The sequence below is a fragment of the Lepisma saccharinum genome, chromosome 17, assembly GCF_977018435.1.
Source record: "Lepisma saccharinum chromosome 17, izLepSacc3.1, whole genome shotgun sequence".
NCBI classification, from domain to species: Eukaryota; Metazoa; Arthropoda; class Insecta; order Zygentoma; family Lepismatidae; genus Lepisma; species Lepisma saccharinum.
Window position 1 is genome coordinate 7,448,928 of NC_139245.1, and position 24,340 is coordinate 7,473,267.

Sequence of the window (24,340 nt, forward strand, 5' to 3'; positions counted from 1 at the left end):
TTTTATGGATAATCTCGATGCCATACTTTTTAAAAAAGTAATTGTCTAAATATTCAACTTCTTTTGCACTGCAGTCACCTCGAAACACACATTTATTAAGGAGATCAATGAAGATTCTAGGTTCTTCAAGGACCATTTCTAATTTTACATCGGGTTGGTAGAATATTGGTTATCGGTATCAGTAAATTTTATATCGGTACTTTATCGGTATCGGCCAAAATTTCATATCGGCCCATCCCTATTACGAGGAGCATGCCAAAAGTTTTTACCAGCGCATAAATGTAACATCCCAGCAACTGTACATGTGTTGCATTTGACAGCCTGATGTTTATTGACCTTGAGCAAACAATGGCTAGGGTGAGTCAGCAATAGTGGGGTGAGAAGTAAGAGCGACAAGGCACCGCGCGTCGTCCATTGTTGTTGTTAGTCATGGAGCTGTCAAGACGTGACTTTCGTGCCATGATTTTGTACGATTACAAAAAAGGTTTAACAGCAGAGCAGTGCGTTGAAAGTTTAATGAATACTTTCGGGGAATCTGCCCCTTCACGAGCCAGTGTTGGAAATTGGTTTCGAGAATTTAAAAGGGGTCGTGTGTCACTTGAAGACGAACCTCGTTCCGGGCAGCCTAACACTGCAGTGACACCCGAGAACATCGAAGCTGTGGGGCAAATGGTGAAAGATGATCCTCATATTTCTTTTTTGGAGATAGAAACAACTCTCAACGTTGGGTCAACAGCAGCACAGACAATGTGCATGAACACTTGGGTCCCAGGAAAAGGTGTTCTCGCTGGGTCCCACATTCACTCACGGAAAAGGGAAGAGAGGGGCAGGTGGAGTGGTGTGAATTTATGTTGGAGAAATTCAACCAAGGTGCAAGTCGTGATGTTTACAACATCGTCACGGGTGACGAAACGTGGATTTACCATTACGATCCACTTACAAAGCAGCAGTCGCAAGTGTGGTGCTTCGAGAATGAAGAACTCCCAACAAAAGTGAAGAGAGCTCGAACTGTTGGAAATAAAATGGTGGCATCTTTTTCCTCACGGAAAGGACATGTTGCGACAGTTGCACTTGAAAATCGGCGTACAGTGAATTCTGAGTGATACTCAACAGTTTGCCTTCCCAATGTGTTCACAAAATGGAAGGCCCAACACCCAAGATCAAAACTTGGTCATCTGCTGCTGCATAATGACAATGCAAGTTCCCACAGTGCTGCAAGAACCATAGACTTTTTGAGCCGCGAAGGAGTCCGAGTGTTGCCACATCCACCCTATTCACCGGACCTGGCCTTGTGCGATTTCTTTGTGTTCCCCAAAGTGAAGGAACAGTTGCGTGGATGTTGCTTTTCATCTGACGATGACGCCATTGCTGCTTATTTGGAGGCTGTGAACAACATTGCCAAAAGTGTGTGGAATGAAAAATTTTCTAAGTGTTTTCAAAGGATGCAAAAGTGTACTCGTGTCCATGGAGAGTACTTTGAAAAAGTGTAAATGTCTGGTTTCAGTTTGATGATTTTTGTGGGAAGAGCTAAAAACTTTTGGCATTCCCCTCGTAAATACTGGTAGCACATCTGTTTACATATGTCCAAAACTGATATTTGTTATTGTATTTTACTTTATTAACATAGCGAAACCTCGATTTTACATTTTTTTAGGGGACCAAGCTGATAAGACTTTAAATGCGGGAAAATGTAAAATTGAGGAAAATTCTACAACATTTTGCTATGTTGGAACCATCTTGCAGGCAAATGTAAAATCCGGCAACACAAAATCGGGGTTCTGCTGTATTACTTACCACCCAGTACATTTATTTCTCTTGTAGTCTACGGTTATTACAAGCATAAAAACACAGTTTTTCGTTGTGGTGTTTCAGGAGAACACATGCTCCCTTCATCATATTTATTTTTAGTTTGATTAAAGATACTGTGTTTTTATGCTTGTAATAACCATAGACTACAAGAGAAATAATTCTACACTGCTCAAAATAATTAGGGGATCAGGCAGAAATAAGTAGGGGATCATACCAGATATCAAAGCTCATGTAGGCATACTAATACCATATCCTTTATTTCATTCTGAGATTAGTTACAGCAAGATATGCTGCCATGATACCTAATGTTAATGACATTAATGACATGTGACGTGATATGACAATTAGAGCATCAGTAGGACAGCACACAAAAAAGCACAAAAACAGACACAAACACTACAGCAACTCTCCTCTAGTACGGTGTATGTTTCCCCTAACGGCCAATATTGCTGCACACCTGCGTGGCATGGAATCAATGAGCTGGTCAATGAGCTGTTGGGGATAAGTCGCCACTCTGCCAGAAGGGCAATTTCCAGCCCTGCACGAGTTGTGGGAGGTGCTGATCGAGCTGCAACTTGTCGGCCTAGTGTATCCCAGATGTGCTCGATTGGATTTAAGTCTGGAGAGCAAGCTGGCCAGGGCGGACACTCGATACCCTACTTGTCCAACATGTCGTCCACCAACCCAGCTCGGTGTGGACGAGCATTATCATCCATGAAACAGAAAGAATCACCAATGGCACCAGCATAAGGCACGATATAAGGTCGGAGGATCTCGTATCTATACCTTCGAGCTGTCAAGGTGCCATCGCGGATGATGTGCAGGTCCGAATGTCCACCAATAGTGATTCCTCCCCATACCATCAGTCCACCGCCACCATATCGGGAGCGTTCGTGCACAAAAGCTGGGTTGTTTCGTGTTCCGCGTTCATTCCAGATGAGAACACGTCGATTGTCAGGTTCCACACTGAATCGCGACTCATCAGAGAACAGAACAGACCTCCATTCGGCATGTCCCCAACCACGATGTTCCTCCGCCCAGTTTCTACGGACTCTACGGTGTTATAACGTTAATGGAACACACACCATGGACCTACGTGCATAGAGGCCACTTTCATGAAGACGATTCCGGAGAGTTTGCGATGACACTCTGCATCCCGTTGCTGTTTGCCAAGCACATTGCAGTAGTGTTGCATTCTGCCTCCTGTTCCGACGGGCTGTGATTAAGAGTTAACGGTCTTCCCTCGATGTTGTTGGTGGTGGACGACCTTGGCCTTGTCTTCTGCGAATACTTCCTGTCGTTTCAAAACGATTCCATAGTCTGGAAATTACACTTTGCGACACTCCAATGGCGTGTGCTACCTGGCATTGTGACTGCCCAGCTTCAATCCTTCCTATGGCTCTCCAAGCCATAGCTTCCGGTAAATCACATTGGTGTGGCATTGCCTTTCTCACCTGAACCTTTACCTCCCCCAACTGAACTGTATCGCTAACCAGAGATGACTAGCATACAACACCAGCACACATACACTCCTCCACTCTACCCTTTGATATCACCAGTGCAAAGGTTACATCATGTTTAAGGCACTGGAACTTTTGTTTATGGGGATTTAGCAGCTGATTGTAGCTCATACAAGCGCTGACAACATATCTGGTCTGATCCCCTACTTATTTTTGCCTGATCCCCTAATTATTTTGAGCAGTGTACAATGCATACATACAAGAAACATTATTAACACCCTGTACATATTACAAGGTTTTTATTTTTAATTATGCATAATCATATTTTATTGAATAACTGGCTGCATGGCATGGTAGGAATAGCTTAAGTTTCTGACTGAAGCAGCGTCACTGAACAAGAATAAACAATATTATGTAAACCAAACAAAAATTAGAGCATTCAAATTGGTCTACTTACGCAAGTGAGTATGTATTCTTACGTGGACAACGTTTCGGAAGCTTTACTGCTTCCTTCCTCAGGTTGTCGTTTTCAGCTCGGAATATCAAGCCATGTCAGAGAAGTGTCATGTAAGGATACTGGGTAAAAGGTTCGGGTTAAAAACGCTTCATAGTGCTTGACCTATACAGAATTAAAACCACTTTGCTAAAAACCCCTTAAAACTCACAATAAAACATGTAAAACCACCGCTACGGTAAACTGGAGTGGCCATTGAGAGCCTAAACTCCCTGTCAAGGTGAAGCGAGCGGGCAGATGGCACCGCGCAGCGGAGTGGTACTTCCCCTCCCACGATAGATCCCTCCCCTCTCTTTTTCTTCCCCTCGTCACCAATCCAAGGAAAATTCCCGTTCCACCTCGGCTGCTTTCCTTACTTCCGATGTGACATGGAAGCCCATCGGGGCCCTTTTATTATTCAAACTGTCCCACTTTTTAAAAAAGCTAATCCATACGTCATCTAAATTGCCCTCGTCCCGGTTCAGTTTATTTCTGTGTCCCGCGCAAATCAATGCCGTTTCGTACACGTTCCTATCCAATTTACTATTACTTTTTTTGATAACCTCTCTTTTTATTATTCTATGCCCACTGTTTATTATATGCTCTGCAAGCCCCGTTTTCGGATCGCTTTCTTTGATGTTCTTATCATGTTCGCCCCATCTAATATGCATGCTCCGGCCGGTTTGTCCAATATATTCCATCCCGCAATTGCATTCAATTCTATACACCCCTTTTTGTTCATCAGGGTTATCTCGAATTTTTACCCCCCTCTTATAATCCGTGAAATGCTTTTCAATATTTCTAGGTGCTCTCGTCCCGCATTTCACACCATACTTTTTCACTGTTTTTTCAATTTTCTCAGTGAGCCCTTTACAGTACGGTATCCCAACATAGTTAACTTTACTATCCAACCCTCCCTCCTCTTTTTCCTCCTTTTCTAATCTGCTATCAGAATCGGGGTTCCCCTTTGAAATATTCTTCCTTGCTCTCCTAGCTAACACGTTCATTTCATATTCGGAAAATCCATTCTTCATTCCTACCTCTATTATCCACGATATTTCTTTTTCTTTTTCTACGGCATTATTGCATAACCTCTCAGCCCTTATGAAAAAGTTTAAATAAACATTCGATTTGACCCTACTTGAATGTTCCGATGCCTTATTAATATAAAGTCTGCCTGCCAGGGGTTTGTGAAACACCCCTGTCTTTATCCCCTTTTCAGTTTTAGTAATACTTAGGTCCAGGTAGTTGATATTACCTTCCACCGAATTCTCCCTAGTGAAGCTTATTCTGTCCTCTTGTTTTCCTAACTCCACAAAAAGGGTGTTAAGATCTTTTTCGTTTCCAACTACAAGGATATCGTCCACATACCTACAGTAATATTTTATGTCTACTCCCACCCTTTCCATAACCGCTTTTTCTAAGTAATGCAAGAAAATGTTTGCCGCAAAACCCGATATCGGGTTGCCCATCGCTAACCCTTCTTTCTGTCGAAAAATCTTATCGTTTACGCGGAAATAATTGTACCCGGTTACAAGAAAAAACCACCTGACATATTCCAATGCTACCAATATATCCACGCCATGGTCTAGTAGCCATCTTTGAAGGCAGTCACCGGCTTTCTCTCTCGGTACACTAGGGTACAAATTTGTTACATCAAAACTGCTAATTTGGTTATCCCTCCCGATTTCTAAATTTTCAATTGACTTTTTTACCTCAAAGGAGTTTTTAACGCTATACTGGGTGTTAACATTAATCTTCTTCATTCTTTTAATTAATTCCTTTGCCAACCCATAACCTGGGTGTTCATAGGTGAGGATTATTGGTCTAAGTGGGATCAGTGCCTTGTGCTTTTTTGGAATGCCGAATGCTGTGGGGATATTCCCCTCCTTCACTTCTTTAATGAGCTTCTTCTTTTCCCCGCTGCCTAAGGTTATGCTGGTTTCTATCCCACGTCTAATCTCATTTCTAATTTTACTAATTGGGTTCCCATTAACCATTTCGAAATCATTATTTAGAAAGCATTCTTCTAACTTACTTTGATATACGCCTTTTTCTATTACTACCATCTTATTTTCTTTGTCAGATCGAATGAGATACACATTATTATCTTTGGCCCATTTTTTCACAGTGTTTAAATCATCCCTACTTCTCCGGTCATTTTTCTCTTTTTGCGTTCTATTCCCACCCCTGGAAACACACCCTCTCTTAATTTGACTCAACATGTATTCATCAATAATCTCACTTACACCCTGCCTGACTTTGGACTTATCTTCTTTCTCGTCTAACTTCCCGATAATTTTCTCCGTGGCGATAACAACCTCCTCTTTCACAAACCCTTCGTTCTTTACAGCGAATTTAGGCTCTCAATGGCCACTCCAGTTTACCGTAGCGGTGGTTTTACATGTTTTATTGTGAGTTTTAAGGGGTTTTTAGCAAAGTGGTTTTAATTCTGTATAGGTCAAGCACTATGAAGCGTTTTTAACCCGAACCTTTTACCCAGTATCCTTACATGACACTTCTCTGACATGGCTTGATATTCCGAGCTGAAAACGACAACCTGAGGAAGGAAGCAGTAAAGCTTCCGAAACGTCGTCCACGTAAGAATACATACTCACTTGCGTAAGTAGACCAATTTGAATGCTCTAACGTATTTTTGTTTATAGATAGTGAGTAACACGCACGTAACCAATATGTTATAATATTATGTAGAATGGATAAGATAACAATCAGATTTGTACCACAGACCCCTGGTTTACCAGTGTATTATGTTACAATTACAAGTTGTCAGAATGGTCCTTCGTTCATCAAACTGTGTGAATAAACTATGGGGCAAAAACATTATTTAATCCACATATATTGTATCTGAATAAAACACAATTAGTACTCCTGAAGTAAACTCAATGGTGCAACAGCCTGCCAAAATCTCCTCCACTACATGAGCCATGAGAACTAACCATTCAGCTAAGCATGAGCTCACACAATCATTACACAAAGCATTAAATCGTGAATGGTCAAATGTTTGTACAAAAAAACGACCATCTGCATGCAGACACTATTGTGCTAAAGAATCAAGAAATTATGTTTAAGTATGCACCAACAGTAAACAAGAACGAATAAGATATGTGAAGAAAACAAAAATGAATGATTGAGAATGATGAACAACAGACCAAAAAAAACTATCAACAGCACACAAATAGATATCAATACAAACCTGTCTGTTTGAAGATTAATGTGCAAATGTTGACCCACATGTCATACAAATTATGTAATCCACCCAGGTCTTCTATGTCTAAGCCTGTCACTAAGTTATGTAGACACAAGTAACTTCGACATCTTAATAGAGATAGCCTGCAAAAGATTAAAAGTACAAAAATTATTATAGTGCAAAAGAATGTTTTCATGCGCCATCTCTAAGCATATACTTTATTACTTCCAACATAGATGATTCTTAAGCATAAAAAATATGTAATGAACATACTAGATAGCAATTTGTAAGTAACTGAATCACATAATTTAAATTATATTGCAAAGTTGACGTACCTTTGTAATGCCTCTTTCCCTTTTTTATGTTTGTTTAATGTTGTGCAGATGTCATCTGATGGGAAAGAACCTTTGTTCATAGTTTTCTGAACAAGTTGATGGCTAATGATGGCTTCATGGACCTAAAAGAAAGTAAATTAACTTAAATCCAAAATGTGTTTTATTAAAAGCACTACAAATACCTGAAAATTATGCATATACTGCTGCAAAAGTTCAAAATATATGGCTAATCCAACACTAAAAAGTTTTTCTGAAGTAAGGTAAAAAAAGGTTAGGTTATAAGTTTATAAAAAGAGCACTGTTCTAACATTTGCAAATTAAACATTGAATATCCTTATGAAATATTCACATACCCTGTTCATTACTTTACTCATTACAGTCGTTTTCATTCCTTCTTATGCTTTGAACTATGTAACAGGTATTGAAATGTTACACGAAGCAACAAGATGGAACTGATAATAAATGTTGCAGAGAGTACATGGAGTTTTATAGATGATTTTGAAATTTCATTTGCATAGTACGTCAATACAGATTTTTAAATTATTATAAAGTTTACAAAATAGATGTACAACCTTTGTCAGAAAAGTTCCAGGACTGTTTTTTTTTTATTCTTTACCTGCGATATTCAAACACAAGAAATGGGTGTTATTCAGTCACCTGATATGTGTTCTGAATAGAAATGGCCTTGGAAGTGTTTCCATGTAAACACACTAGGTGGCAGTGCTATGCTTAGCAGCCCACTGTTTGGCTTGTTGGCGCATTTAGTTGGAAGTTACACAAATATCGTGATGGACGTGCATTCCGAGCAGAGAGTTAACATTAAGTTTTGTGTTAAGCTGGGAAACCCCTAGTGAAACATGGAATATGATACAGCAAGCATTTGGTGACAAGGCATTATCGAGAAACCTTATCTTTGAATGGCACAAAAGGTTTCGGAAGGGCAGAGATTCAATGCAAGATGATTCAAAGACAATGTTGATCCCATTTTTCATGCTAAAGGTTTGGTACACCATGAATATCTGCCTGAAGGACAAACGATAAACAAAAACCTTTATATTGACGTCCTGAAAAATTTGCATCAAGCAATTCTGCGGCGCCATCCTGATTTGTTGGCATCTGGGCAGTGGTTCTTATTGCACAACAATGCAAGGTCACATACTGCTTTATCGTTCACATACTGCTTTATCATTCCAGGAATATCTGGCCAAGCATTGTATCTCTGCTCTACCACATCCCCCATATTTACCCGAGCTGTTACCGTGTGATTATTTTTTGTCTCCCCCGTGTGCAAACACCGTTGAAAGGGAAGCATCATGATGATACTGATAACAATCCAAACGGTTTTGTGACAGATGTGCCGAGAAGCATCCTAGATGAAGCTTTCCCTGCTTGCTTCCATGACCTCCAGAAACGGTGGCAGCTGTGTATAGATAGTCGAGGGGACTATTTTGACAAAACCTAGGACCATTAGTTCCTAAGTTGAATAAATTATTTTTTACGAGCTCAGTCCTGGAACTTTCCTGACAAAGGCTGTTTATATTTGAATCAGCTTACCTCAGGTGGAACACCAACTGCAAATTTTTCAATGGGTGTTGTCATATCTTCCATTACACATTCCTCGGACAACATATCATCACTGGTATCAGACGATTCTTGATCGGCCCACTCCTCATCATTATCTAAGTGAATTGCGAGTTATAATTACTAATAGATTTTGGTGGGGAAAATGTACAAGACACATCATCGTTCCAATGCCAAAACCTCAAATGTGCAAATTTTGACTAGTGCAGCATATGACTACTTTCGGTTGATATATTCCTATATATATAAATGTTTATCCAAAGATAAAACCTGTTTTTTTCTAGGACAAGGAATATTAAAATGCTGTTATCTCAAAATAAGATTTTGCACAATTGTGGTTTTGGCATCAGAATGACAATATGTAATAACTCTATGCATTCCTTCAATGAACTTTCAATCTTGTTTAGTGTCAGATTGAATTTCTCTATACATTTGGTATTTTAATGTTCATCTAAAGAGACTAACTGGTTAGCAGGTAGCTGTAATCTGAGTAAATTATTTTGCTGGTCATTCTTATTGTTTTCTAATGAACGGAATGTGTGGAACAAAGAAGGTTACAACTGAAATAATTTCACCAATTATATCACAAAACATCAACCATCTCAAGGCCATTTCAGTTCACTTATTCAGCTTATTGCAGCTTATGACTTATGTACTAATAGTTTCATTTACGTATAGTATAACAGCAATTGTGCTACAAGTCAAAGGCTGCTAAAATATCCTCATTATTCAAGAACATTTTGAATTAGAAAATGTGAAACTGAAGTAACTCTTATAGAGCCTATGTTAATTTAGCGGGCACCGCACACCCCTGACCCATCGTGGGCTTCAGCCTGCTGCCGGAATTCAGTTTTATGACTGTATTAGAGTTGAAACCAACTTTTAAATATCCTGTGTGCATGTTGTAAGGGACTCTTTACTTCACCCAGTTCAAGCATGTGTTCATAACATTTTTAAGTTCATGTGGTTAATCAACTACTGTTATCCATACTACAAAGTAGGGATGGGACAGATTAATCGGTACTCTATCAGTGTCGGCCAATATAGGCATATCGGTGTCTCTGTTTATTAGTAAAATTACCTGTAATTTTACCAATCCAATATATCTACAAATATCTTATAATTTAGTGAAGTATTCTGTAATTTTGTTAAAATTTTTTATGGATACAAATGTATGATGTCCATGCTCTCATTTTGTTAATTAAAAGTAAATGTGTAAATATGCAGCAGTCTTTCGCATTGCAGTTATCTTATAACACATTTATTAAGGAGGTCTCAATGAACCCTTTGGAATTTTATATCGGATCAGTAGAATATCGGTCATCGGTACCGGTAAATATAATATATACCCTATCCCAGCTAACTGTGGAGCAATGCCACACATTGCATCAGAGTAGCAGGGGAAATCGAGTGGCCAGAGCGAAGATGTACACGCTGCTCAAAGGCTTGTAACTGAAGTCACTTTCCCCTACTTTACGCAACACCGTTCCCTCTCACGTGTTCATTGGTGGAGCCATCTTGCGTCACTACTTGTGCAGACATGTTTTCGTCCGCCTGCTCCACAGTTAGCTGGGACAGAGTATAGGTACTTTATCTACTAACATTTCATATCGGCCCATCCCTACTACAAAGAATAACAATTAATAATAAGCACTTACCATCATTAGAACATATGTTTGTAAGGATTTCCATTGAAATTTGCTGAGCTGTGAGGAGATTGTGTATTTCAATGAAAGCATCCTCCACATAATTTGGATCAATATTGGCACTGTCGTTCTCACTTTCTGCGATCTTGTTAGCAAATTTTGCCATGGCCTCTAGATGGTTCACATTTAACGCTGCCGAAAGACTAGCCACAACCTGAGATATCACTGGTACAGGCAGACTAACTATTATCCCAAAATTTAAGTTGATTATTATACCTAAAAAGAATAGTACACGATTAGAAAATTTCAAAAAACAAAGAAGAGTTGACTTACAATTTCAACATTGTATTTTACCATGAATTCTATGAAAATTATATAATGAATGTGAAAAACTAAATATGCTGACCAAGGCAGTAATTTATTTTATTATAAAACATAAACTAACGTAACGTTTCAACCTTCTAGCAAGGTCTTCTTCAGACTCTGTATCAAGTACAAAAGTAACCAGATACAACGAGAAGGGTAATATATATACACAAACATTACTCCCTCCAGACTATTTAGAAAGTTGTTAGGAACTTTCTAGCAGATGACTTTCACTTTCCAACTTTACTTTCACCTAAAAGGCTAAACACAATTACTTCCATATAGAATGTGGTTGGACTTTTTAATCTCACGCTCTTTTCCCTTCATTTTTCTTCCTTTTCCTCTCCTCTTTTTCTCTTGTCCTTTCCACTCTTTCCAACATCTTCTTCCATTCTTTGTTTAACTTCAGTCCCCCATTCCAGTTCATTGTGTCTTCTTCGCCTTTCTTCTCTATTTCCTTGGCTTCCTTCCATTTTCTCACTAGCATTCTCTTCTCCCTTCCTATCTGCTTAGCCTCATCCCACTCTATGTCATGTCCTGTTTCTCTCGTGTGTTTAAATATTGCATTTCTCTCTCTCTTAAGTCGTACATCATCCCTATGTTGTTTCAACCTGTCTTTCAGCCTTTTTTTCGTTTCTCCTATGTACACACTCTGACATTCTTTACATTTTACTTCGTAGATAATCCCTTCTTCTTCCTCTTCTCTGTTTTCCTTTTTCTTGTTAGCATTCCTCGCTATTCCTAAGATGCTTCTCCCTCCCTTCCTGTAAGTTTTAATTCCTGCTTTTCTAAGCACTTTGCATATCTTTTCTGTGGTCTTCCCCATACTCCTTATTCCAAACCTTCTCTCCTCTTTTTCTTTCTCTTCTAATTCTCCCCTGCCCGTTTTCTTACTTCTTCTGTTTATGTCCAGTCTATCCTGCTTCTCATAGCCATTCTTTTCCAGCTGTTTCCATAGGCTATTTATTTTGCCTTCTTTTTCACATTCTTTCATGCATATTTTCTTGATTCTGTCCTCCATATTCTTTATAAAATTTATTTTTGTCACCTCACTTACATCACTTCTTTTGTGGCAGAATACCCCTGCTGCACACTTCTTCTGATGCCAAGCGGTTTCAATTTCTTGTCCTCTTTCCCTTTTCATCAATATATCTAGATAGCTTAACTTGTCTTCTTCTTCTATTTCAAGTTCCAATAATATCCCTCTTTCTTCATCTTGAATTTCTTTGGCAAAAATGTCAAGCTGCCTCTTCGTTCCCTTCCAAATGCCAAAACAGTCGTCCACATATCTGCAAAACAGAACCATTTTGTCACCTCCCTTTTCTATCACTTTCTTTTCCCATTCATTCATAACCAATTCAGCCAATGCTGGGCTTAGACTGGAACCTATATTTAGTCCTTCACTCATTAACATTATTTTATCTCCCATTATACTGTAACCGTTATTCCAAATGGTTTCCAGCGCCTTCACTACCCTTTCACTATCCCATTCTCCTATAATTTCTTGTCCCATTCTCTTTTTAATAATGTCCAAAACGTGTCCCCTCTTGATGCTCGGGAACATACTTTTCACGTCTAAGCTAAACATTGTCGTCTTCATCTCATTTAACTTAAGTCCTTTTATGAGGTCTACTACTTGTTCACTGTTCTTAACTGCTCTGCTTTCTTGCTGTGTTACTAACACTTCAATAACTTTCTTTAATTTCTTTTCTAAGGGTTCCAAAATATTGTTTCTGCAGTTCATTACTGGTCTTAACTTTATCTCCTCTTTGTGTATCTTTGGAAAGCCTTTCAAACTTGGTAGTCTTCCTGTCTCCTTTATGCATTTCTTGAATCCACTCCTCCTACAGTCTTTAATGATTCTTTCTTTTATAGTTTGTTCTTCACCTGTTCCACAAATCTCCTCATATCCATTTTCTTTTAGGTCATCAAACTTCCTCTCGTACCATTCTCTTTCCATCACCACAATTGCTCCACCTTTATCTGCCTGCTCTATCACCACATCATTTCTTGTTTTGATTTTCTTCATCCCTTCCCTTTCTTTTTGACTCAAATTATCTACTTTTCCTTGTTTTCCCATTTCTTTCTTTAGTATGGCTGCTGTTCTTCTTCTAATCTTGTCTCTTTCTGTTTCTTCTTTTATATGGAGCACTGCTTCTTCAATGTCATATATAACTTCCTCATAATCTACATTTCTTTCTTTAACTTTGAAACCTCTGCCTAGTTTTAAAAAAGCTTCCTCTTCTTTTGTTAGATCTACATTCCCTATTACCACAACTCTTCTTCTGGTATCCTCTTCTTCTTCCTCTTCTCCTCTTTCTTCTTTCCATCCTAGTCCCTCTCCTTTCTTCTTCAATTTTATTTTCATTTTCTCTCTAAATTTCTCCTGCCAGATTTTCATTTCATGAAATGTATATTCTCTCGTAAAAATGGTGAGACCATCTTCAATAGCTTTTTCAATTCTTGTCAGGTTCTCCTTTATTATCTTTATCTCCTTTCTTCTTTCCCTTATTTCATTCCATATCAGTTCTTTTTCCATTTTCTGAACCAATATCCTCCATCTCCTGGTGTTGCAAATCACTCCCTTCTTACTTATTTTTAATCCTTTAGGCACTGTGCCTCTCTCCAAACATTTTCTCAGAAACTTCTCTTGTTCGTCTTTGTGTATTTCTTTCCTCTTCAAGTCTTTCCAGTTGTTAATTTTCCTCATCAGGCTTGGAAAATGTCCAAATATAACTCCATTAAGCCTTGTTTCCATGATTATGAAAAACTAAATATGCTGACCAAGGCAGTAATTTATTTTATTATAAAACATAAACTAACGTAACGTTTCAACCTTCTAGCAAGGTCTTCTTCAGACTCTGTATCAAGTACAAAAGTCTTTTGTACTTGATACAGAGTCTGAAGAAGACCTTGCTAGAAGGTTGAAATGTTACGTTAGTTTATGTTTTATAATAAAATAAATTACTGCCTTGGTCAGCATATTTAGTTTTTCATAATCATGGAAACAAGGCTTAATGGAGTTATAATTGGACATTTTCCAAGGCTGATGAGGAAAATTAACAACTGGAAAGACTTGAAGAGGAAAGAAATACACAAAGACGAACAAGAGAAGTTTCTGAGAAAATGTTTGGAGAGAGGCACAGTGCCTAAAGGATTAAAAATAAGTAAGAAGGGAGTGATTTGCAACACCAGGAGATGGAGGATATTGGTTCAGAAAATGGAAAAAGAACTGATATGGAATGAAATAAGGGAAAGAAGAAAGGAGATAAAGATAATAAAGGAGAACCTGACAAGAATTGAAAAAGCTATTGAAGATGGTCTCACCATTTTTACGAGAGAATATACATTTCATGAAATGAAAATCTGGCAGGAGAAATTTAGAGAGAAAATGAAAATAAAATTGAAGAAGAAAGGAGAGGGACTAGGATGGAAAGAAGAAAGAGGAGAAGAGGAAGAAGAAGAGGATACCAGAAGAAGAGTTGTGGTAATAGGGAATGTAGATCTAACAAAAGAAGAGGAAGCTTTTTTAAAACTAGGCAGAGGTTTCAAAGTTAAAGAAAGAAATGTAGATTATGAGGAAGTTATATATGACATTGAAGAAGCAGTGCTCCATATAAAAGAAGAAACAGAAAGAGACAAGATTAGAAGAAGAACAGCAGCCATACTAAAGAAAGAAATGGGAAAACAAGGAAAAGTAGATAATTTGAGTCAAAAAGAAAGGGAAGGGATGAAGAAAATCAAAACAAGAAATGATGTGGTGATAGAGCAGGCAGATAAAGGTGGAGCAATTGTGGTGATGGAAAGAGAATGGTACGAGAGGAAGTTTGATGACCTAAAAGAAAATGGATATGAGGAGATTTGTGGAACAGGTGAAGAACAAACTATAAAAGAAAGAATCATTAAAGACTGTAGGAGGAGTGGATTCAAGAAATGCATAAAGGAGACAGGAAGACTACCAAGTTTGAAAGGCTTTCCAAAGATACACAAAGAGGAGATAAAGTTAAGACCAGTAATGAACTGCAGAAACAATATTTTGGAACCCTTAGAAAAGAAATTAAAGAAAGTTATTGAAGTGTTAGTAACACAGCAAGAAAGCAGAGCAGTTAAGAACAGTGAACAAGTAGTAGACCTCATAAAAGGACTTAAGTTAAATGAGATGAAGACGACAATGTTTAGCTTAGACGTGAAAAGTATGTTCCCGAGCATCAAGAGGGGACACGTTTTGGACATTATTAAAAAGAGAATGGGACAAGAAATTATAGGAGAATGGGATAGTGAAAGGGTAGTGAAGGCGCTGGAAACCATTTGGAATAACGGTTACAGTATAATGGGAGATAAAATAATGTTAATGAGTGAAGGACTAAATATAGGTTCCAGTCTAAGCCCAGCATTGGCTGAATTGGTTATGAATGAATGGGAAAAGAAAGTGATAGAAAAGGGAGGTGACAAAATGGTTCTGTTTTGCAGATATGTGGACGACTGTTTTGGCATTTGGAAGGGAACGAAGAGGCAGCTTGACATTTTTGCCAAAGAAATTCAAGATGAAGAAAGAGGGATATTATTGGAACTTGAAATAGAAGAAGAAGACAAGTTAAGCTATCTAGATATATTGATGAAAAGGGAAAGAGGACAAGAAATTGAAACCGCTTGGCATCAGAAGAAGTGTGCAGCAGGGGTATTCTGCCACAAAAGAAGTGATGTAAGTGAGGTGACAAAAATAAATTTTATAAAGAATATGGAGGACAGAATCAAGAAAATATGCATGAAAGAATGTGAAAAAGAAGGCAAAATAAATAGCCTATGGAAACAGCTGGAAAAGAATGGCTATGAGAAGCAGGATAGACTGGACATAAACAGAAGAAGTAAGAAAACGGGCAGGGGAGAATTAGAAGAGAAAGAAAAAGAGGAGAGAAGGTTTGGAATAAGGAGTATGGGGAAGACCACAGAAAAGATATGCAAAGTGCTTAGAAAAGCAGGAATTAAAACTTACAGGAAGGGAGGGAGAAGCATCTTAGGAATAGCGAGGAATGCTAACAAGAAAAAGGAAAACAGAGAAGAGGAAGAAGAAGGGATTATCTACGAAGTAAAATGTAAAGAATGTCAGAGTGTGTACATAGGAGAAACGAAAAAAAGGCTGAAAGACAGGTTGAAACAACATAGGGATGATGTACGACTTAAGAGAGAGAGAAATGCAATATTTAAACACACGAGAGAAACAGGACATGACATAGAGTGGGATGAGGCTAAGCAGATAGGAAGGGAGAAGAGAATGCTAGTGAGAAAATGGAAGGAAGCCAAGGAAATAGAGAAGAAAGGCGAAGAAGACACAATGAACTGGAATGGGGGACTGAAGTTAAACAAAGAATGGAAGAAGATGTTGGAAAGAGTGGAAAGGACAAGAGAAAAAGAGGAGAGGAAAAGGAAGAAAAATGAAGGGAAAAGAGCGTGAGATTAAAAAGTCCAACCACATTCTATATGGAAGTAATTGTGTTTAGCCTTTTAGGTGAAAGTAAAGTTGGAAAGTGAAAGTCATCTGCTAGAAAGTTCCTAACAACTTTCTAAATAGTCTGGAGGGAGTAATGTTTGTGTATATATATTACCCTTCTCGTTGTATCTGGTTACTTTTGTACTTGATACAGAGTCTGAAGAAGACCTTGCTAGAAGGTTGAAACGTTACGTTAGTTTATGTTTTATAATAAAATAAATTACTGCCTTGGTCAGCATATTTAGTTTTTCATAATCATGGAAACAAGGCTTAATGGAGTTATAATGAATGTGGTAACATGATCAAACATGAAGGACATGGTGTGGACTATACTCAGTATGTTTGTGAATACATAGAAAAATCACCCCTACCCCCTACAATTGCAGTACCTCACAAAATTAAATGCAGTAAGCTAAATATGATTTTGACTTGAAGTTTTAACTCCACTTTATGCACAGAAGTCTAATCGGGACTGTACCTAGTTTAAAGTGGGATCCAAATCACTATGTGCCTTTCACATTCTTCATCTTAGGAATGCTGGGCCAAAGGGGGGATTTGACCCCCATAAACCCCCTCTTGGGCATACCACTGTTCACCAGGTATCAAACCCAGGACCCCTTGATTACAAGGCCACGACGCCATCGGGGAGGCCTACAATAAGCTTAATGTAAGGGGAAAAGTTTTTACGTAACACTAGAGAACCCTCGTCACCTTGCTATCAATGTTTAAGAGTTTCTTGATCATCCTTTGCTGTCAAAGGCCTTCGCTCCTCCATACATACATGTTCCTCTACTTCTATCGAGCAAGAATTGTACTCGTAAACATTATCTCCTGCAGATTATTTCTACAGGTCGCTATATGGCAAAGAAGGGTGGCTGTAATTCTATCCCTCCCACATGCATCAAAATCCAAGAGAGCACTGATTAGTTAAGCTAATATTTAATCAAATAGATAAATAATTCAATGACTAGGGCAGGTCAATCATAAGCGTCCCCAAATTAAGAACTGGATAATGCTCATTCACTGACATAACTGAAGTAACCATTACAACAGCCTGTTGAAACTGAGTCTACAGCCAGATTACCGCTGCCTCTGTCTTTACTACATACTGATCCAACTAAGAGCATTGAATTACCATGCCAACGGGATGTATAGTGAGCAAGACAACACCCAAAAACTCCACTCAAATGGGACATGACCCTTAGTTATTTGAAACAGTCACTTTGAGAAAGCCGCTAAAAATGGCCAGAAACTCCAGGACAAATAAGTGAGCACAAAACAAGTAAAAACGTATGTAAGCACTCCATGAATATAACCTATATATCCAAATATACACAAAATAATGTGCATATTATTACTAACTGCATAACAGCCATGTGTTGAAATCACACAGCAAATTCATTCATGCTTCAGGGAAATAAACAAACTTTCATAATTGATATACTGAACTGAAGTACTCACATACTTGTGAAATTAATAGTTCATAAAAACGAGTTTCGTGGATAAGTGAGTACATCATTTCAGTATATTAACACACAGAGAAGTTCAAGAACCAAGTACTCATTATTGCATATGTATTTCTTAATAGTCATGTTAACAATTCGTTATGGTGTCAAGTCTTTCTATATTTTATAAATATTGCAAAAATAATAAACAAACAAACATCCATCTTCCTTTAATCTTCAATAAAAATCGAAAATGCAAATTTTTTCTTTAACCCTCCGTAACCCACATTTTTTGAAATTTTGAATTATTTCCCTTATCCACACAATAATGGATGGGAAAGCACTAGGTAACCTATCTATCCTATTCCCGTGAAAAACCTAGAGGCATTTGCGTCATTTTTCTAGTTTGGTTTCAGTTGCCTACACAATTCTGAATGTGATCCTTCAGCGGCACTCTCTACCGTGTGCGGGAACGTATCCTACCCTAAATCACGGCGCACCAGCCATGGATGTGGAGGCAAAAAGAACAATAGAATGACGGTACGTTGTTCGAAATGCAAATTATTTGTATGTAGACATCATAGCAGTATCCGTACAATATGTCAGATTTGTCAAAATGACGATATTGTAAATTGACAACAGTCAGTTCCTTCTATTTGAGTTGGTATATCTTTTTATACATAGATCTCCTAAAAGCAGGAGAAAAATATTGAAATATCAAAATTTTAAAAATATTTTGGAAGTTTCTTGGAGTTGTGTTTTATACATTCACAGCTTTTTCTGCAAGTCAGTAAGATTATGATAGTGAGAATTTTGTAAGAAATAGTTCCTTTCTTAGTCCACATAAGTTGTAGGATTTAAATTAGTTTTGAAAAATACTTTGAAAATTTTGTGAACATCAAATTCCTTTTTTAGTTCCTTACTCACGCTGTTACAATACAAGTACTTTAATAAAAAAATACTATAAAAATGATTACTTACGGTTCATGAGTATATGTTTGCTATAAAACATATACTCATGAACCGTAAGCAATCATCTTTATAGTATTTTTTAAAGTACAGTAGAGCGTCAATTATCCGAACGTCGGTCAACCGAACGACCGCTTAACCGAACTGTGTACTCGCTCGCACCTGTTACTCTCCCACCCTACCGTCCATCATCCATGCGTATGTAATATGTACATATTTTTGTTTAATAAACTGTACCACATACTATATATTCCTACTAAAGTTGCCTTTGTACGTTACTTTGTAATACTTAAAGAGATGCCTGTTTTTATGAATAAATTTACTGTACAGTACTTCTTTTTGGCAAATAAACATGTACAGTTCGATTATCCGAACAAACCAGTTTTCCGAACACCCATGTCCCCCAATTACTTCGGATAATCGACGCTCTACTGTACTTATATTGTAGAGTCTAAGTTTATTATTATACGAGATAATTTCTCAAATTTTTTTGTAGTTCATTTATTTTAATAGCTAATAAGAATTTTTGAAATTGACAGTTTTGTGTTCATACATTTCGCCTGATTTACATGCTAGTATAATTTAACATTGATTTGCATTGATAATTCATGTAAACAACATTGATTTTGATGGGGTGGCAGTGCTATTATGAGGACACGAATGATGCGATGACAGAGGGTTAAAATTAAAACTTAACATTTTTTTTTATTCAGCTGTTATACTCGTAGTTGAGCTGGTACATAATATATGGAAATGGAACTGCCAAATGTGCACACACAGACATATTATAACACCTTATGCTGTTTGCATATTTATACCTGAAACCACAGTGCGTAGCAGTAGCACTTCAGGTGAATTTTCTTCTTGTCTCAACAGTTTCTGGAGTGTGTTCTCAGAGTTTACAACCTGACTGATTGCAACAGGATTATCTTCTGTTATAGTGTGCAAACACTGAGCTGAAAGACAAAATGAATAATATAACAAATAATATTTTTTCAGAACTTGTAATACACTGATTATGAAAAAACACATTTTTGTGTAGGATTTGTATAGTGTACATGTAGATAGTAGATTGGCAGGGGTACTGAAATAGGTGTGTGGGGGAGAGTTGGAATGAAGGGTGGGAATGTAGTTAGGTTGGATTTGGGGGTAGGATGGAAAAGTTACTTGAGGACCTTGTTCACACTACAGAGCGACCACAAGGAAAAAAACCTCGGACAAAAAGTCCCCACGCAGTCCGTCCAGCTCAGGCCATAAGGAAGCATGGTCCATTTAGATTGATTCTTTTTATTTAAGAAAAAACACACTGAAAATTGCTTATATGTTTTTTGGCACCATACATATAGATATGTTTTTTTTTAGAAACGCTTTTTCTGGTAAATGACCCTGTAAAATATTTGAATAATTTGATTTAAACAAATAAAAAATTATGTGTAAGTATATATTTATTTGTTTCTCATACTGTATACATGGAACTACTATGAAAATGTTTGTTAAGTGTGTTAATGAAACTATAATAATAATAATTACTATTTCAGTAACTTTTCTTCCAGTGAAAATAAGACATTCCGGATGTACTATATAATTGTAACAAACTATTTTTTTATTCTTTGTAGCTGATTTTGGGTGATTTTTTATGATGGTTTTCATATTATAAGTTGTCATGTTTATTTACAGTTAGACGATAATGACACTATTTACGCTTTAATATGATAAGTATTTTGTATATTATTGTACACAAATTTTTTGCCTGTAAAAATTATTGAATTTTAAATCAAGAGAAATTTAATTGTGTTTACGGTTTACATATTACATTTCCTTTCGTATGAGCTTCACTCCATAAGTACATATATTTTGTTTCCTTTCTTAGAGCCTAATAAACACCATTAAATGATTACGAGATTAATGTACTTTCACCAAAAGTGGTTCTGATATTTACAAATCCTTATCTACATTATTCTGCAAATGATTTCCTTAAAATTATTTTAATTTTTTTTTTAATCTCATTTAAATCAATTCACCATGCTCCCAGTGTTTGCAAACAGTGGGGTCAGATTGGGATAATGGGTAGTCACTACCCAAAGCTATTAGCACTTAACCTGATAAGAAAAGTGGTTAAACACGCATACATGCACACACACACACACACAAACACACAAAGTTTAATGCTAACTAATTATATTATTAATCTTACAAACACACAAATAAATAAAGAATACCGAGGAAATATATAAGTCTGTACATGACCATATATTTATTGAAAACGGAATAGATGTTTAGAACATTTTTTATCCTTCTACTGCCAACCTCTATTGTGACAGAGTGGTTAGCACAGCACATTAGGATGCCAGTGGTGCCAGCTTTGAATACCAGCCTGGGCATGGGCATTCTTTGTACGTGTTCCTTCATCAAGTTCACCACATCCCTCATCCTCATCTTCGCAATTAGCCAAAAATTGCAGAAAAGCAAAGCAAAATAAACTAAATCAATCAATCATTTATGCTTATACATACCAACTGCCAACGTCACTTGCAAACCAAAAGCATCAGGGTCAAGGCACTTTATTAAAATTGGCAACAAATTCTGTTTGTTTACATAATGTACTGCAAGGTTGCTACTTTCACTGAAAAGAAAAGAAAAAATCTCAAAACCAGTAACAGTTTAAAATTTAATACTGCACCACTCACATGAGTCCTCATCATGACCTGGCTACATTTTGTGTATAAACAAATGGGAATGAGTTGCATCACATTCATTCCCGATGAAGAACAATAAGATAAAACTACTATTAAATCACAAAATTATGATGGATTTGGATATTATTATGAAATAAATTCATAGCTATTAGAAGATGAGAAACACACATGTAAAAATACTTATGAAATGAGTAACAAAATTAGCTACCACCCTAAATACAACCAACCTACTTTGCAACAGTCCGTGAGGGCCAGGCCCAACCTACCAACTTCCAGCCTCATTTCCACCTAGGTGGGAGATCATAAAACCAGTTACAGGGTGACGTGTGGTCAGCACAACGAACCTCCAGTCGTCATTGTAGGTTTCTGTGACCAGGTTATGCTACTCATTCGTAGCTTCCCAATTTCCTAACAATGGTGGGAGGCCACCAGTCCCATACACTGGCTGAAATCTCAGGAGAAATGTTGTTACGCTTCCCCCAGGGGACTCGAACCTGTGTGTGTTCCATAGCCAGAGCATAAAACATGACGCCTTAGATCAGACGGCCACCGTGCAGGACAGCTACCACCATAAAGAGATAATTTTGTTCTCAGGACCACAACAGAGCAAGAGGAAGGAAAAAACTTTGCCAAAAACATAATTTTTACAATTTCTAGCTATTTTCTATTACAAATATGGATAGAAATGTGAAAATGAAAGTACTACTCTCTCATTAAGATTAAAAAAAACAACTTATATCTCCATCAACAAAAAGCTACACAAAAAATTGTAAAAAATATACGTCAAAATATACAATTTAATTGACAAAGAAAGGCACTAAATACCATAGATTCCACAAGAGGTGAACAACTTGTATGAAGGTATCAACTTGAATGTCCTTTCCTTCATCTGCTTTGACTAGATGTCCAGGACTGGAATACTGAAATAAAAGAATATTTAAAATGTAAGTGCCAAATTTATTTGGAAGAAGGTAAAATATTATTCCACACTGATTTAGAATTTAGCCTCAAATGCTAATTGTATGTTACAATACCTGTTAACATTGGCCTTGTGATTGAAGGGCCCTGGATTCAAGAGTACATTTCAGTGGCTCCAGATCCTATTTCAAGCTATTTGTCTAGTATGGGACTTAAAACAGCTTTGAAAAAACTTCTAATCGTGTTTGTCAACACTATTTAAGAGCATCCCATGTGCCAATTATTAACATGATTAAAGTTGGTATGAAGTAGTCTTACTGTGAAAAATTAACAGTGGTGGTCCCAGAATTTTTTTGAGGATAAGGGGATGACCGTATGGGACAGTTGTATTTTCTATTTTTAGGAGCCACGGTCGTTAGGGCTCAGCCTTTAGGGTATCTGAATACCATGCGAGAGACCTGGGTTCGATCCCCGGTGGGGGAGAACCAGAATTTTTTCCACCTGTTCAAGTGGTTCTGGTACCCACCCAACATCGTGTGAAGTGGTACCTGGAGGAAACTCGGGGGAGTAAAGGTGGCTAGGGGCATGGTGCTCATCACATAACCTCCATCTTCGGCCATGATCAAGAAAGTGTGGGGCCCTAACTCCACATGGAGTTGTGCAAAGCACAGGGGAACACTTTACTTTAGTAGTCCACCCTATATTTTGTCATGTATTCTGGTATCGTGACTTTTTTTTTAGGAATGCTGGGCCAAAGACAGGTTATGTTCCCCACCAAAGGGAAGCTTGGGAACACCACTGAATATGAAGCATTAAATGGAAATATCTGGAATTTAGAACAACAGATAAAGCAATTCCACAAAAAATTGGAAACAGTAGCTTACCAAAGGGGAGGAGGGGGTCAAACAAAACTTCTTTGGCCCAGCAATCTTTGAAAAAAATAATAATAAATATTTAATGCAAATATGGTGAAATATAGGACTGGCTACTCCCTGTCCCTTTACGAAAGCCTGTGTACATCACTGATTGGAAAATTAATGTTTTCCAGAGAAAGGAATAAACTATAAGTCCCATAACAACACTAGCAACCTCTCTCATTCGTTTACTTATGCTGAGCAAAACCAGTCATTCACATTTTTGTGGACCACTCTGAAAGGAGAGGGAGGGGAGAGATTGCATATGTGTGTGTGCCCCCATGTGTAGCGGTGGCCATATTGTGTATAGTGATATACCACGAATTCAAGAAAACTGCCATCTTTAGGGAAGATAATGATCTAATTCTTTAAGCTAATGTCCAATGCATCCAAATATTCATTCATTCCTTTCAACCAAAATGCAAATTATAGGAATCCTTATGATAATTGAAGGCAAAAAATGTAATTTCCACCATTAAGATCACGGAAGATTTTTGATATGTTTAAGTCAGTGATGTCAGCACAAAAAATGAGCAGGAAGGTAGAAGTGAGGTGGGAATATTGTCTGGGAGCAGGAGTCACATCTAGTATTGGGCCTACAGCTGCCCACCTGTTTGTACAACCTTAGTATCCCTCCTTCCCGAAGCAACCTGCAGGGAAACAGGATTTAGTCAGTGTAACCCTTCTGTGCTGTGAATGGGCACTGGATGTTGGCTTGGCTGAGATATAAATCTCAGAGGTCTGTGGAGGAACGCTGCACTGCTGCAAACGGCCAATAGCAGCAGTCACGTTACCCCCTCCATGCAACCCCTATCCACCTCACACCTTCACTGGTTGAACCCTCTAGTCACCACTTGCACACAGGATTGGTTCGATTGTCTCCTAGTTCACCCTAAACTGTACACAGTCCCTTTAAATCAACTGAACATAATCTTGGTGAAAAATGTAAGGAACTATGTTTTTGGAAACGATAGTTGGAATTGTACATTCCCTTACCCCCCCCCCCCCCAGA

General features: G+C 37.7%; 1 protein-coding gene across 1 annotated transcript in view; it reads right to left on the bottom strand.

Moving 5' to 3' along the window:
* The window catches only part of LOC146001495 (HEAT repeat-containing protein 3), a 98,818-nt gene that overhangs the window by 12,383 nt on the left and 62,095 nt on the right, over positions 1-24,340 (bottom strand). The window contains exons 4-10 of the mRNA XM_083138876.1: positions 22,322-22,416; positions 21,314-21,423; positions 19,619-19,756; positions 10,545-10,808; positions 8,860-8,984; positions 7,306-7,427; positions 6,977-7,113 (exon numbers count right to left, since the gene is read on the bottom strand). Coding sequence (XP_082995002.1) covers positions 6,977-7,113; positions 7,306-7,427; positions 8,860-8,984; positions 10,545-10,808; positions 19,619-19,756; positions 21,314-21,423; positions 22,322-22,416 — 991 coding nt within the window. The remainder of the gene's footprint in view (positions 1-6,976; positions 7,114-7,305; positions 7,428-8,859; positions 8,985-10,544; positions 10,809-19,618; positions 19,757-21,313; positions 21,424-22,321; positions 22,417-24,340) is intronic.